Source organism: Pelmatolapia mariae, linkage group LG16_19, assembly GCF_036321145.2.
Source record: "Pelmatolapia mariae isolate MD_Pm_ZW linkage group LG16_19, Pm_UMD_F_2, whole genome shotgun sequence".
Classification (NCBI taxonomy): Eukaryota; Metazoa; Chordata; class Actinopteri; order Cichliformes; family Cichlidae; genus Pelmatolapia; species Pelmatolapia mariae.
This window is the reverse complement of record NC_086241.1, coordinates 18987584-19000277: the sequence shown is the minus strand read 5'-3', so window position 1 is coordinate 19000277 and position 12694 is coordinate 18987584. Positions and strand designations below refer to the sequence as shown.

Below are 12694 nucleotides of genomic sequence, written 5' to 3'. Positions count from 1 at the left end.
CAGCGGGACACATCGTTGTGTGCCTCAACTTCACAAGGTGTGTCAGTCTTTTAGCCAAGCAAATCCGCCATTTTTTTTCCTTCCTTGTTTAGGTTTAGGTATTAGAGATTTGATCTAGATTATCATTTTAAAATTTGGGGCACATCGTCAGTAGCGGACCTTGAATTCATCGGGTGTTTCGGCCATTATCACTAGACACCCTCATTCAAGTAGGCCCTGCCAGGGTTGATCAGGCCCCGGAGTGTGTCACTGGTTTATGTTAAATTGTTATTTCTCTTCTACTTTCTTCTGTTTAGTTTTCTACATTTATTTTCTTCTATCAATTCACTGCAACTGAGAAGTAATACTTACCTCTTTAATATTTATGGAGCCTCACTTCTTCAAAGGGATAGAAAAGGTGATAGAGAGAAGTAAGACAAAAGAGACAAGTCAGGAGAGAGCAGAGAGGAGAGCCAGAAGGGGAGCACCTGATCTGGCATCCGACACCGCCCCGGCGGATCGGGCTGTACGCTCTACCTCCCCACTGCCTCCCAGAAAAGGGAAGAAGAGCAGAGGGGAGAACAGTAGAACATTTATCCTTTTCTTTTTTTCTCTTTCATTCCTCCTTTAGGCTTCACTACCATGAGGTTAACTGCATGGCCCCCAGGAGGCCCTGAGACAGCTGTATCAGTCATGTTAGGTTTTCTACCCTTTTGACGCCCCCTGTTGAGGCAGGCCTACCATGGGTTGATCAATCCTGAGCATGTGTCTCGCAGTTACCTGACTGCCTTAGCTGCCCAAGTGATGTCAGCACTCTTTAGCAACAGCCAGTGGCTGGTCCTCTCAGCAGTGTTAGCCAATTCTCTTATAGCCTGCCGTTACGCCTGTCCTCTGATTCTAATCTCTCTAAGCAGTTTTGCTGTTACGCTGGCAACAAAGCCCCTACACCCCACTTCCACCTGGTGCACCTTGATCTTCCAGCCTCTGTCCTCTGCGTCAGCTGCCAAGTTGGCATACCACAGCTTCTTACGCTCAAATGCTTGCTCAGTTGCATCTTCCCACGGCACCGATAGCTCAATGACGTACACAAGTCCACTTGCATCTGCCAATCCCTGGCAACCTTCAGCGGGCCCAGGTCCAGGGTTGAAGGGCTAGGCCTCAGCTTTTCCCCCTACCGGACAAATGCTGATGAATACTGACGTTCCTCTTGGTTCATGAAAGGTTGAGCGTTGATGGATTTTCTCTTGCACTCAACTTTCTCGGCTAGACCCCTGAGGACCTGATTGTGTTTCCATGTGTATCTGCCTTGAGTAAGGCTAGTCCTACAATCAACCAAGATGTGCTTGAGTGTTGCTGGGACTGTACACAGGGGGCAAGATGGGTCCTTTCCAAACCATAGCTGCAGATTTATTGGGGAAGGCAGCACATCATATGTAGCTCGGATGATGAAACGTAGTCTATTAGACTCCATTCCCTAACTTCACAGTGCTTATCTCGTCAGAAACCTCATCACCCCTCTAAAACCACTAAAACTAACAGCACCTATAGTGGGTGATATTAGACGATGGAACATGATCCCCTTTCTCTCTCTACATTCACGAATCGAATCTATTAAAATGAATATTCTGCCAAGATTATTATATTTATTCCAAACACTACCAATACCTATTGATTCAAGTCGATTGAACGAATGGGATAAAATAATATCGCGGTTTATATGGGGAGGGAAGCAGCCGAGGGTTTGTTTTAAAACTTTACAACTACATAAGAAGGCGGGAGGATGGGGGTTGCCGTCACTAAAAAAATTATTTTCGGGCTGCTCAGTTGAAGACTGTGGTCAATTGGTGTGATACAAGCTACCAAGCACAATGGAAGACCATTGAGGAGAGCATGTTTTCCTCTCCAATACAAGCTGTCGTGATGGATTCAAACATTCGTGAATGTATTGACAAGATTTGCAACCCCTGGGTGTCATGTACACTTACTGTATGGAGAAAAGTCGTGAAAGAATTTAAATTGGAACGGGATTTGGCTCTATTTAAATGGTATGCATATGATTTTGACTTTGTCCCGAATAAATTGGACTCACGTTTTAAAAGTTGGTCTGCTAAAGGGTTATCTACATTTGATAGTCTGATTAAGGATGGGAACTTAATTAGTTTTGACACACTGAAACAGAAATACAATCTAGAAAAACAGGATTTTTATCAATACTTGCAAACAAGACACTATATAAAGACAACAATCGGTGTGATGTCAAACACTAATGTGGAATTGGTAACTCTGTTTAGACAGGCATACAGTGGGAATGTCAATACAAGACTCATTTCTTTTCTATATAATTTTCTTATAAAAAAGCTTCCCCACTCAACTGACTATGTGAAGATGTTATGGGAAAAGGAGGGAGGGGTGTGTATTTCAAGGGATGAATGGACTCAGATGTGGGAATGGCAATGGAGGACTACTTCCTCCAGCAGCTGGAGGGAATTTGGATGGAAGTCTTTGATAAGGTTCTTTATTACTCTGTGTCAAAAGGCTCATTATGATGGGAATCCTCCTGTGTGTTGGAGAAACTGTGGACACCAACGAGCACACCACACCCATATTATGTGGGACTGTCCTTTGTTACGAACCTACTGGAAAGACATTCATGGTACATTACAAGGCATTTTTGACTGTACATTCCCTCTGGACATGAAGACAATCTTTTTTGGTTGTATACCGCAGAACTGGTCTAAAAATGATATATGCCTGTTAAGAGCGTTACTTGTTGCCAGTAAGAAAGGTATAACTAAGAAATGGTCCTCGCAAGATATACCGACTCTATCATTATGGTGGGAAATTACGCTAGAGATTTATAGGATGGAGGAGGTAACAGCTTATGTCAATGATAGGGTGGGTTGGTTCTGCTCGTGTTGGGATAAGTGGGTCCTATATGCCAATACCCATAAGCCGAATCTTATTTTCAAAGCTGGAAATTACCAACCTAGTTAACTAGTCACTCTCGACAGTTTTTTTTTTGTTTGTTTGTTTTTTGTTTTGTTTTTGTTTTTGTTGTTTTTTTTTCTTTCTTTTTTTTTATTATGTTTTGACTTGTTTTTTTCCTGTAAATGGTGTTGATTAATGCCTGTAATCACCAACGTGAAGTAATAGTTTAGAAATAAAGAATTATAAAAAAAAAAATAAAAAAACTAACAGCACCGTTGTTCTGCTAGTTTGCCTATAACACTCCAGACACTGTGAGTGAACATTCAGCCTTCTTGCTTATAATACACTGCAATATTTGCTTTTAGTTCACCCCCACATTGGCCCTCTCCAAGTGTGGAGGATTTACTTTTCTCAAAGGCTGACTCAGGCTTGGCCTGGGCCACTGATCTCTTTCCATGTCTTTTGCAATTGCTTTTTCAGTAACTATTAGTGAAGCATGAGAAGCATAGAATCTCTCCTTTGTAGTGCATGAGGGTGGAATGACTGGTATCACCTGGACCTGAAATTCCTAGGAAAAACCTAAGGCAAATTGGCATGATGACATTGATGCAGTCATGTTGTTTTGGAATGTGTGAACCCAAGGAGAGACAGAGATGAACAAATTAATACCAGAAAACAGATCTTTATTTATGTTTGCTGCTGAAAACAAAGTCCAAAAATCCATCGAAGGCATGGAGGAAAATACACAAGCAGCCAAACAGTGAGTATGGAGCAACAAACAACACAACAGCTTTAGGGTTTAAATAAATAAGAGGAAATCAGGGCAGAGTGGAGATACCTGTGGAACTACACACAGTTGAATTAAATCTGATAACAAGACATGGGAAAGTATAATAAAAACAAGGAACAAGGAAACAGAATTATAAAAAGATAGATGGTGTAACTAAACACAGAGACAATGAGTTTATCATACAGACTTGCTGCAGGTGAGTGAGGTCAGACTGCAGAACAAGCCCTGCATTCAAAGTGAGCTGTGAGCTGGAAGTGGCCTGCACTAGTTATGACCCCATCACTCCCTGTAGCTTCCTATAGCTGTGGCTGACTGTGCGTCTCTGTGGAGCTTTGAAACAAACCCGAGTGCATGCCCTGAGTTGAAACTCAAGCTTTCAGTGTGTTCCTCAAACTCATGGTTATCCATTCCTTGGCTTTTTTAACACATGTTGAAGAGGGGCAGGGACAGGAAAACTATTTGGTGAACATTACTGACACCTTATGTCCTGGATGCTCAACAATACATCCCTGCCTCCATAGCCACTCTTCAGCAATATCAGTAGAACTGCTTAGCCCAGGGTTATCCAAACATAAAGCCCCAAAGTCATTTTTCTTCATGCATTTGTTTTTGCATTGCAAAGATTCTTAAATTATCTGCAGGACAGATGGAAAGAGCAAAATAAAATTAAAAAAAAAACAAAAACAAACAAACAAAAAAATTAAAAATACCTGTTTCTTCCTGGACACTTACAAAAAAAGTTGTCACTTTTGTAATGTGTTTGGTGCATAAAGGGCTTAAAACCATCCTCTCCCAAGGAAATCTCTGCCTCAGGAAAATTAGTTACCACTGAACCAGCGGTTAGGTCTATAATGAAAAGCAGAATACAGTAGCTTATATTCATATAATGATACACTGTATGTACGTTTTACACTGCAGTATTGTCACTGAACCCTTTAGGACTTAAATTGGCGTGATCAAATTTACAAATGCTTATAAAATGTCTCACACTGTTGAAAATTAAAAATTTTGATTCAGAATAATTTTCAAATTTGCCCGAGTCCATTGTTGACCAATAGAAGGTGTTCTGGATTACATACGGGTTCTTTTCTGCTTGATGCCTTTAAACTAATGGATGACCACCTGGTTTAAGAGTTTGTTGACAACCACCTTCATGATACCTGTTACCAGTGGCTAGATTTTTAGCTTTTGTCAGCCAGATAACACACAATAAGCCTGCCAATAAAAGGCAAACTGTTGGCATTAGTAGACATACACTATATTGCCAAAAGTATTCACTCATCTGCCTTCACACGCATATGAACTTGAGTGACATCCCATTCTTATCCATAAGGTTTAATATGATGCCTGCTTTTGCAGCAATAACAGTATTAATTCCTCCGGGAAGGCTTTACACAAGGTTTAGGAGTGTGTCCAGTCAAGCGTCAGTCAAGTTCTTCCACAAACTCATCTATGTGTTTTTGGGCCTAGCTTTGTGGACTTGTGCACAGTCATGATGGAATAGGAAAACTGTTCCCACGAAGTTGGGAGCATGAAATTGTCCAAAATGTCTTGGTATGGTGAGGCATTAAGAGTTCCTTTCACTGAAACTAAAGGGCCACATCCATATCATGAATAATGCGCCATAGTCTCAACTCCACTAAAACTTTACACTTGGCACAGTGCAGTCAGACAAGTACCAGTCTTCCAGCATCTGCCACACCTGGGCTTTGTTCGTTGGATAGCCAGATAGACAAGTGTGATTCATCACTCCAGAGAACTCATCTCCACTGCTCTAGAGTCCAGTGGCAGTGTGCTTTACACCACTGCATCTGATGCTTTGCATTGCACTTGGTGATTTAAGGTATGGATGCAGCTGCAATGGAAATCCATTCCAGTCTGAATGCTTAAGTGCTTGATTTTATACACTTGTAGCCATGGAAGTGATTGGAACATCTGAATTCAATGACTTGGAATGGCAGCATATGTAGTGTACTAATACCTACATTTTTCAGTAAGCAACAAATATAATATTTAAAAATTTAAAATGCTTTTTTACTAAGAAGAAGGGGGAAAAGCAAAATCAGACACATTTTAAGTAGGCGATTTACAGTTATGTGCAAAGTAATAGCAGTCTAGCATTACTAATGTGTTTAAGTACTGATTTTGGCAGAAATGATGATACAAAATGGGAACAAATTCATGACTAGGTGTAGCAGAGTAATGGCCAACCAAAAGACTTAGCAGATATGACATGCATGCTTCTAATGGCTGACTGGCTCATTCAGTGAAAAGGGTGTGTTCAACTTAATAGCAGTGTGGAATTCATGTTGGTAGGTCAATCAATCTGTGAAGAAATGGGTGTCAATTATGGCTCTTATTTAAGGAAGGAAGGCAGCAGATGTTTACCTGCTGGTTTTAGCCCTTGCTCAGTGAGTAAAATGGGTCATTCCAGACATTGCACTGAGTGAGAAAGAACTTTGATCAAAAAGTTGATTGGAGAGGGGAAAGAGCAGAAGTAGTGCAGAAAATAATTGGCTGCTCAGCTAAAAAGATCTCAAATGCTTTGAAATAGGAAAGAAAACCCAAAACACGTGGTAGAAAAAGGAATACTACCTGCTGCCTAGATCATAGAATAACAAGAATGGCAAGGAAGCATCCAAAGATCAGCTCCAGAAAGATCAAAGAAGATCTCCATTTACCTGTGAGTACTTCACTATGTAAAGCCAAACTATTTGCAAGAAACTCTGGTAAAGTACCGCTGCTGAAAAATACAGATGTATTGAAAAGATTACAGTTTGCCAAAGAACACACTGACTGGCCTAAAGAGAAGTGGCGCAATATTCTATGGACAGATGAGAGCAAGACTGATCTTATTGGGTCTAAAGGCCAAAGACAGTTTGTGAGTCGACCCCCAAACACTGAATACAAGCAACAGTACACTGTGAAGAACGTAAAACATGAAGGTGCAAGCATAATGGTTTGGGGGTGTTTCTCATACTTTGGAGTGGGGCCCAATTACCGCATAACAGGCACCATGAACCCATTTCAGGACCTATAAATACTGGAAAAAGTCATGTTGCCTTATGCCAGTGGTTCCCAAACTTTTTTTGCTGGGGCCCCCTTTGTTTTACAAGAAAAATGTTCGCGTGCCCCACCACCTAACACCCCCCCCCCCCCCCCCCCACACACACACACACACACACACACACACACAAACACATCCTCCAACCACACCCACCCATATTTTGCTCCGTTGCAGTTTATTTCACACCTCAAACATTCAGTAAACATTTAAGCAAATACAAGTAATCTGCAATAAATTACAGGTAGTAATAAAATAAACTACTAACTCTTTTACGCTACGTCCACACCTACACGGGCATTTTTGAAAACACAGCAGTTTCTATGCGTTTGGACCTTTCGTTCACATGTAAACGGCGTTTCGAATCACCGAAAACTGAGATTTTTTAAAACTCATTTTTTGCGTTTACGTGTGGACGAGGAATACAGAGTTCGTCACGCAACGTCAAAGGTATGTGCACGTCAGGCTGTTCGCCACGTTAGTTTTTACATGAGATGAATTACAGAATGGCAGATAGAGACAAAATGTGGGATACTGTTTGTCCATGATTTGGAGAGCCCAGCGCGTGCTCCTGACGCAGGGAAAACCAATTCTGCACGGGAGACCTACCTTGGCACTTGTGCAGGTGAAGCCAAAGGGAAGATATGCTTCACCATATTTTCTAGTCTTTGGCTTAGAATGAAGTTGCTTTGGACACATATTCAGCGATACTTCATCTCCTGCTTTGCGTTTGTGTGGGAGCCCCGTCAAAAAACCTGTCCATTATGTCCAAGAACGCAGTGTCCAAGCGTTCTTTCTTTCCCCCCCCCCCCCTTTTCATACCGCACCTCCCCCCCTGCAATGGGCCCCACACTTTGGGAAGCTCTGCCTTATGCTAAGGAAGAAATGCCCTTAAAATGCATGTTTCAGAAAGACAACACACCAGCAAGTGGGAAACATCCTCATATCAAATATTCCAGGTTGTAAATGAAAATGCAGACACTGCTATTTTCTAACAACCTAATATTCTTTTTTCTTCATTTTCAGTTAAAAAAAAAGAGAAAATTGTTAATGTTTTCATTTGGGATTGAATGTGCACAGCTCCCAGTGCCTTTTTATACATGCAAATAAATGCTATTAGGAACATGGAACATTTTCTCTGTTGTTTTAAACACACTGCTATTATTTTGCACACAACTGTATATCTAAGTCTGAAAGTTATCACCTGACTCCACAGTTTCCCCAGCTCCACAGAGCAAGTTTTTATGGCCCATTGCTTCTGTTTCCGTGGTGATAAAAATCCGTAGCAAACAAACTGTGGATAAACTGTGAGAAACTATTTTAGCTTCTCAGCTCTCAAACAGACAGACATGGGCCCTGAATCTTGTTCTGTCTGATGTCACTTCTTCAATTCCTTGATTAAATTGTTTGTTTATTCTTTATATAGCTGTGAGGTCTTGAAATTATTAAGCAAGCAGCCTAAAATGACAGACTGGAGATTGTGATTTAGAGTTATATAAATAAAACGTATTTGTTTTGAAACTACAACATTTGCCAGTGAGTAAATAACTGTGCATTTAGTAGAGAAAATTCAGGTTCCTGCTCCAGTTTACCTGCTGTTTAATTACAGAGATTTGTAAACAGATGAAACTTAGTTATGATTACAAACTGATGAGGTCACATTATGGCAAGTGTCCAGTTAGCAAAAAAAAACAAATTTAATGGATTTCAGTACACAATGTGCTCTTCATTTCTATTCTTTTTTACTTTATGTGATTCTTATTGCTCAGTCCTCTTTGTGTAGGGGAGAACCTGGTTTTGGAAACGTCGCTGGCGAGCTTCAAGTTCAAGGGGGTTTTCATAAAGATGTTCTGGCTGCAGAAAAAATGGGAACAAAACCAAATCATGATAAGATAAAGATGTTTTACAACATGAAAAACAATGTAGCTCAAAGAAAAGCATCCTGTCTCACAGAATATACTAACGTGAAAAGTTAAAAATCCCACTAAAAATGTAACTGGATTAAATAGAAAATGCAAAACAGTTAAGAGCTCAAAGAGTCAAAATCTAAATATTATAAAAGAAAGATCTTAAATTTGAGATAAATAGGTTTATTGTATGTGGTGGTAAAGATTTTCTGTAGCCATCCTGGTGCTTGTGGAGCTGAAACACTTTTGAACGAGTTCAGCTGCATGTCCAGATGTTCAGTATTGCCTAAAGTGGAGAGGATGGCAGATCTGTTTGATTTTCAAATATGTATCTGCAAATTGTCTAAAATCTAACTTCTCAGCAGAGAGTAGAGAAAGTATTCTATTTACCGATGTCACAGTCAGTTGGGTGATATTTCTGTGAAAGAAAACAATAAAATGAAAGAGATCAGTTTTGGTTTTATTCCAGGCATGTAAGGCCATTAGCATGAAGTTTTGCAAAAGAATGACTGGAGGCAACTTACTCTGACTGTCTTTTGCAGATTTGTCTCAGAAAGGTCAAAGCACAAATGATAAAGATCAGGAAACACACACAAGCTACCATAATTGCAGCAATATGGATTTTCAATGGATTTCCAGCTTCAGCGTCTTCTGTAAAAAATAAAGGAACTCATTTCACTGCAGTTTGAACACTCAGTTAACTTATTCTCACTTCCATATAAAAGCAAAAGACTTTAGGCTCTTATAAAATGTATCTTGTTGTAATTCTGCTTCGTGTCAAAGTCTGAAATTTGGGAGCTTTGCATTTAAGAAATACTCATGTAAAGTTTCAGCGACAAATGTTACCAGACAATCAAACCATAGTGTCTCTGCTCTGTATACAAATAAGCAAGCCAAGCCAGGGTAACCTGAAGTGTTCCGGTGTCAATATAGAGGTAGAAGAGTATGTTAAGGGAAACTCAACTCTCCCCAGCGTGCTCCGAAAGCTTAACAAAAAGACTTGACTTTTATAACAACAAACAATGAGAAAGAGAGAGAGAGAGCTGGTATTGAAAGCGCCATTGTTTCCAGCCTTTTCCTGTTTATGGGGCCCACCCATCCCTGCCCTGTGTTCAGTTAGGTAACATTTTGTTTTGTGATCTACAAACTTCAAAAGTTAATAAACTCACCTGTAATCATGAGCTCCCATTTCTGTTCGAAGACTCCTGAGTCTGTGGTCGTTTCACAAGTGTAGTTTCCTTCATGAGATTTCTGAGCTCTCTCTATGATTAGTGCATACAGTTGGCTTTTTAAGGTGGACATGCTTAGATTCAGGATGGCAGCTGCAGAAGACCTTATTATTCTGCTGTCTGATGTTTTCTGATTACTGCTTAAGGTCACAGAGCTGTTGTTTGAGGTTTTCTGTGCCTTGAAACTAAACAGATGAGTCCCATTCCTTCTCCATGTCAGTTGAAGGAGGTTGCTGATTGAGTTATTGCTACAGTGCAGGGTCACTGTGCTCCCGACCATCCAGGAAGTGCTGTTCCCTTCTGAAGGGCATGAAAGATAAACATTGCAGAAATAAAGACCGCAAACACACCATTTTGTGATGGAGTTAAGTTGCATTGACTAAATTAAAAAAAGCAAGCTTGCTACAATTAAAGCCACAATTAGGAAAAAAAAATTGCCCGAAACTGTCTTCTTTTTTACTGTTTTATGGGCGTTTTTTTCACAATACACCTCTTAATAAGAAAGAGAAGCATAGCTTATACTGATTGCCACAGAAATTGAAAATGAAATTTACCTGTTTGCAAGAAAATACAGGAGAAGCAGCATATTAGGGTGAAGGTCTGGCTGATGTCCAAATATCTTGAAATGGTTTCCATCCCCACTTGAAGGAAAGATGTATTTAAAAACATAATGTTTTAAAAAATATCCAGCTTATAATGTAAAGGTTGAATTGTAAATATTTCTGACAGAACTTTATTTACACTGCAATTCATGTAATATAATAATTATCAAGAATGTCCTGGACAGTGAAGCAGCAACTGTCATGTTTCGGCTGTGTGACAGGCAGGATAAGGAGCCAAATGCAGGTTTCAGAACACAAGAGGGGTAAACTGAGAGAGGCAGCTTTATTGCTGTAGATAATGAAAACACTGTAGAAAAGAAAATAGAACCAAAACTGGGAACTAGGAACCGAGAACTAAGAGCTAAAAAAACTAGGAACAGACTCTGAAATAATCTGGGAACTGAGGCGCACAGAGAAACACACACAGCACATGGGAGTGGTACCACACAACAAAGGTCAAAGGAAAACACAGGGTTTAAATATATAAGGGAGTAATGAGAGAATGGGAGTGAAAAAAAAGTTGGGACTAAAAAGACATAACAAGACAAGGGGAAGCAAAACTAGATACACTGACATAGGATGCAGACTTTCAAAGTAAAACAGGAAACACAAGACAATCACAAAGACACAGATTAGACACTGAGACAGAGACACAACTGACTGGGAAGACAAGAGAGAAAAGACGAGGAACGCGAGAAAAGCAAAGTAACAGAAACCAAAATCCTAGGACTGAAAATACAACACAAACAGAACCAAATTCCATGAATAACAATAATCAAAGAATATAACTAAAATAACCAAAATAATGGGTCACAGACCCAGTACCGTGACAGCAACAACGCCTATGTCTGATTGTAACCAGATAACTTATATACTCAGTGAGAAAGCTCACATCCTGTTTACGCCTAAATGCAGTACAACAGAAATAGCAACATTTTCTTACCAGTATTGAAAGTCATATGCTGTTTGGTCCTTATCTCTAAATCAGACCTTTAACGCCTTTAAGGCCACAAAAACAACTAAACTATATATATAATAATCATCGTAATTATGCTGTAGATCAGCTATAGCGTATGTGCAAAAGATTCACCCTTGCCCAAGTATTTATACTAGAATGGTTTCCATACAGGAAGTGAATGACTTTGGTTGCTCCCCATGTGAGTGATCTGCTTCTCTTGATTGGGTGGATGTTGGGAGGTTGATATTTGTTGACAGTGATGCTGACAAAATGACCACTGACTAACATAAAAGTTATACCTATTATTTTTTTATACAGTTATTCACACTTTAGATGTTGGCTAACTTTAAATCATTTCACGATTAGCACAAAGTTTTGAAAAAGAGAAATAATATAAGAATTTCCCATTACCTGAATTGCAAATTATTTCTGATGTTCTAAAGATGTATTTACTCCATCTATGGCTATAACCAGCTATGAGGTCACCAAGGCCCTGGTCCCATATATGATGCAAAACACTGGTGTAGCTACATCTATCACCCACAGGTTTTTGATGTCCCGTTCTCAAGCCCCAAAATAAATATTCCCACAATTACCGTGTTGGTTTAAATGAAAAAAAGATGTGACAACAAACAACTGTGAAACTGTGCACTCACTGACTAACAACGTATCGACCACAAATCACAATGAGCATACCATACACAATTGTCTATATTAACGGTTACAAAATAGGTTTAATTTTTTTCCATGTTTCATACGCTCTGTGTCTGGGCCTCATTATTATCATTTTTTTCCCTTTAAAACAAGACCAAAAAAATTGTCACAAATCAATGGTGACATTCTTGAGTGCTTTTACTTGGCAAAGACTCTACAGGAACTCGACATTGTTCAGGGATGAGAACTGAGTCAGAGGCACAGCAGAGGCAGTAAAGTGACTTTTCCCCTTGTGTTATTATGATTTTAAATTAATTTTCTTTTTCTTTTTTAATTTTCTTTTATTTCATTGTTTTATACACACAACACTCACATTCCATTTTTCTATATACACATATATACATATTACATGTGTTCCAAGCAGGAAAAAGGGCAAAGCAGGAAAAAAGGGCAAGCGTAAGGCTCTGAGCAAGTGTCACAAGGGCAAACTAGGCGACTGGATCAGAGCACCTAGAAACCCCTGCTCCCAGCTTTTGTCCCCAGTCAATGGTCAGTGTCTATCAAAAGTGGTCCAAGGAAGGAA

The 12694-nt window shown here is 39.7% G+C and overlaps 1 protein-coding gene across 1 annotated transcript; it reads right to left on the bottom strand.

Moving 5' to 3' along the window:
- Nucleotides 1-8447: 8447 nt before the first annotated feature.
- Nucleotides 8448-11467, bottom strand: LOC134646337 (uncharacterized). Its single transcript, XM_063500208.1, has 6 exons — nucleotides 11443-11467; nucleotides 10452-10538; nucleotides 9838-10197; nucleotides 9193-9319; nucleotides 9059-9086; nucleotides 8448-8615 (listed from the first exon to the last, which is right to left on the bottom strand). The coding sequence occupies exons 1-6, from the start codon at nucleotides 11456-11458 to the stop codon at nucleotides 8520-8522; spliced, it is 714 nt and encodes a 237-aa protein (XP_063356278.1). The 5' UTR covers nucleotides 11459-11467; the 3' UTR covers nucleotides 8448-8519.
- Between the last annotated feature and the right edge of the window lie 1227 nt (nucleotides 11468-12694).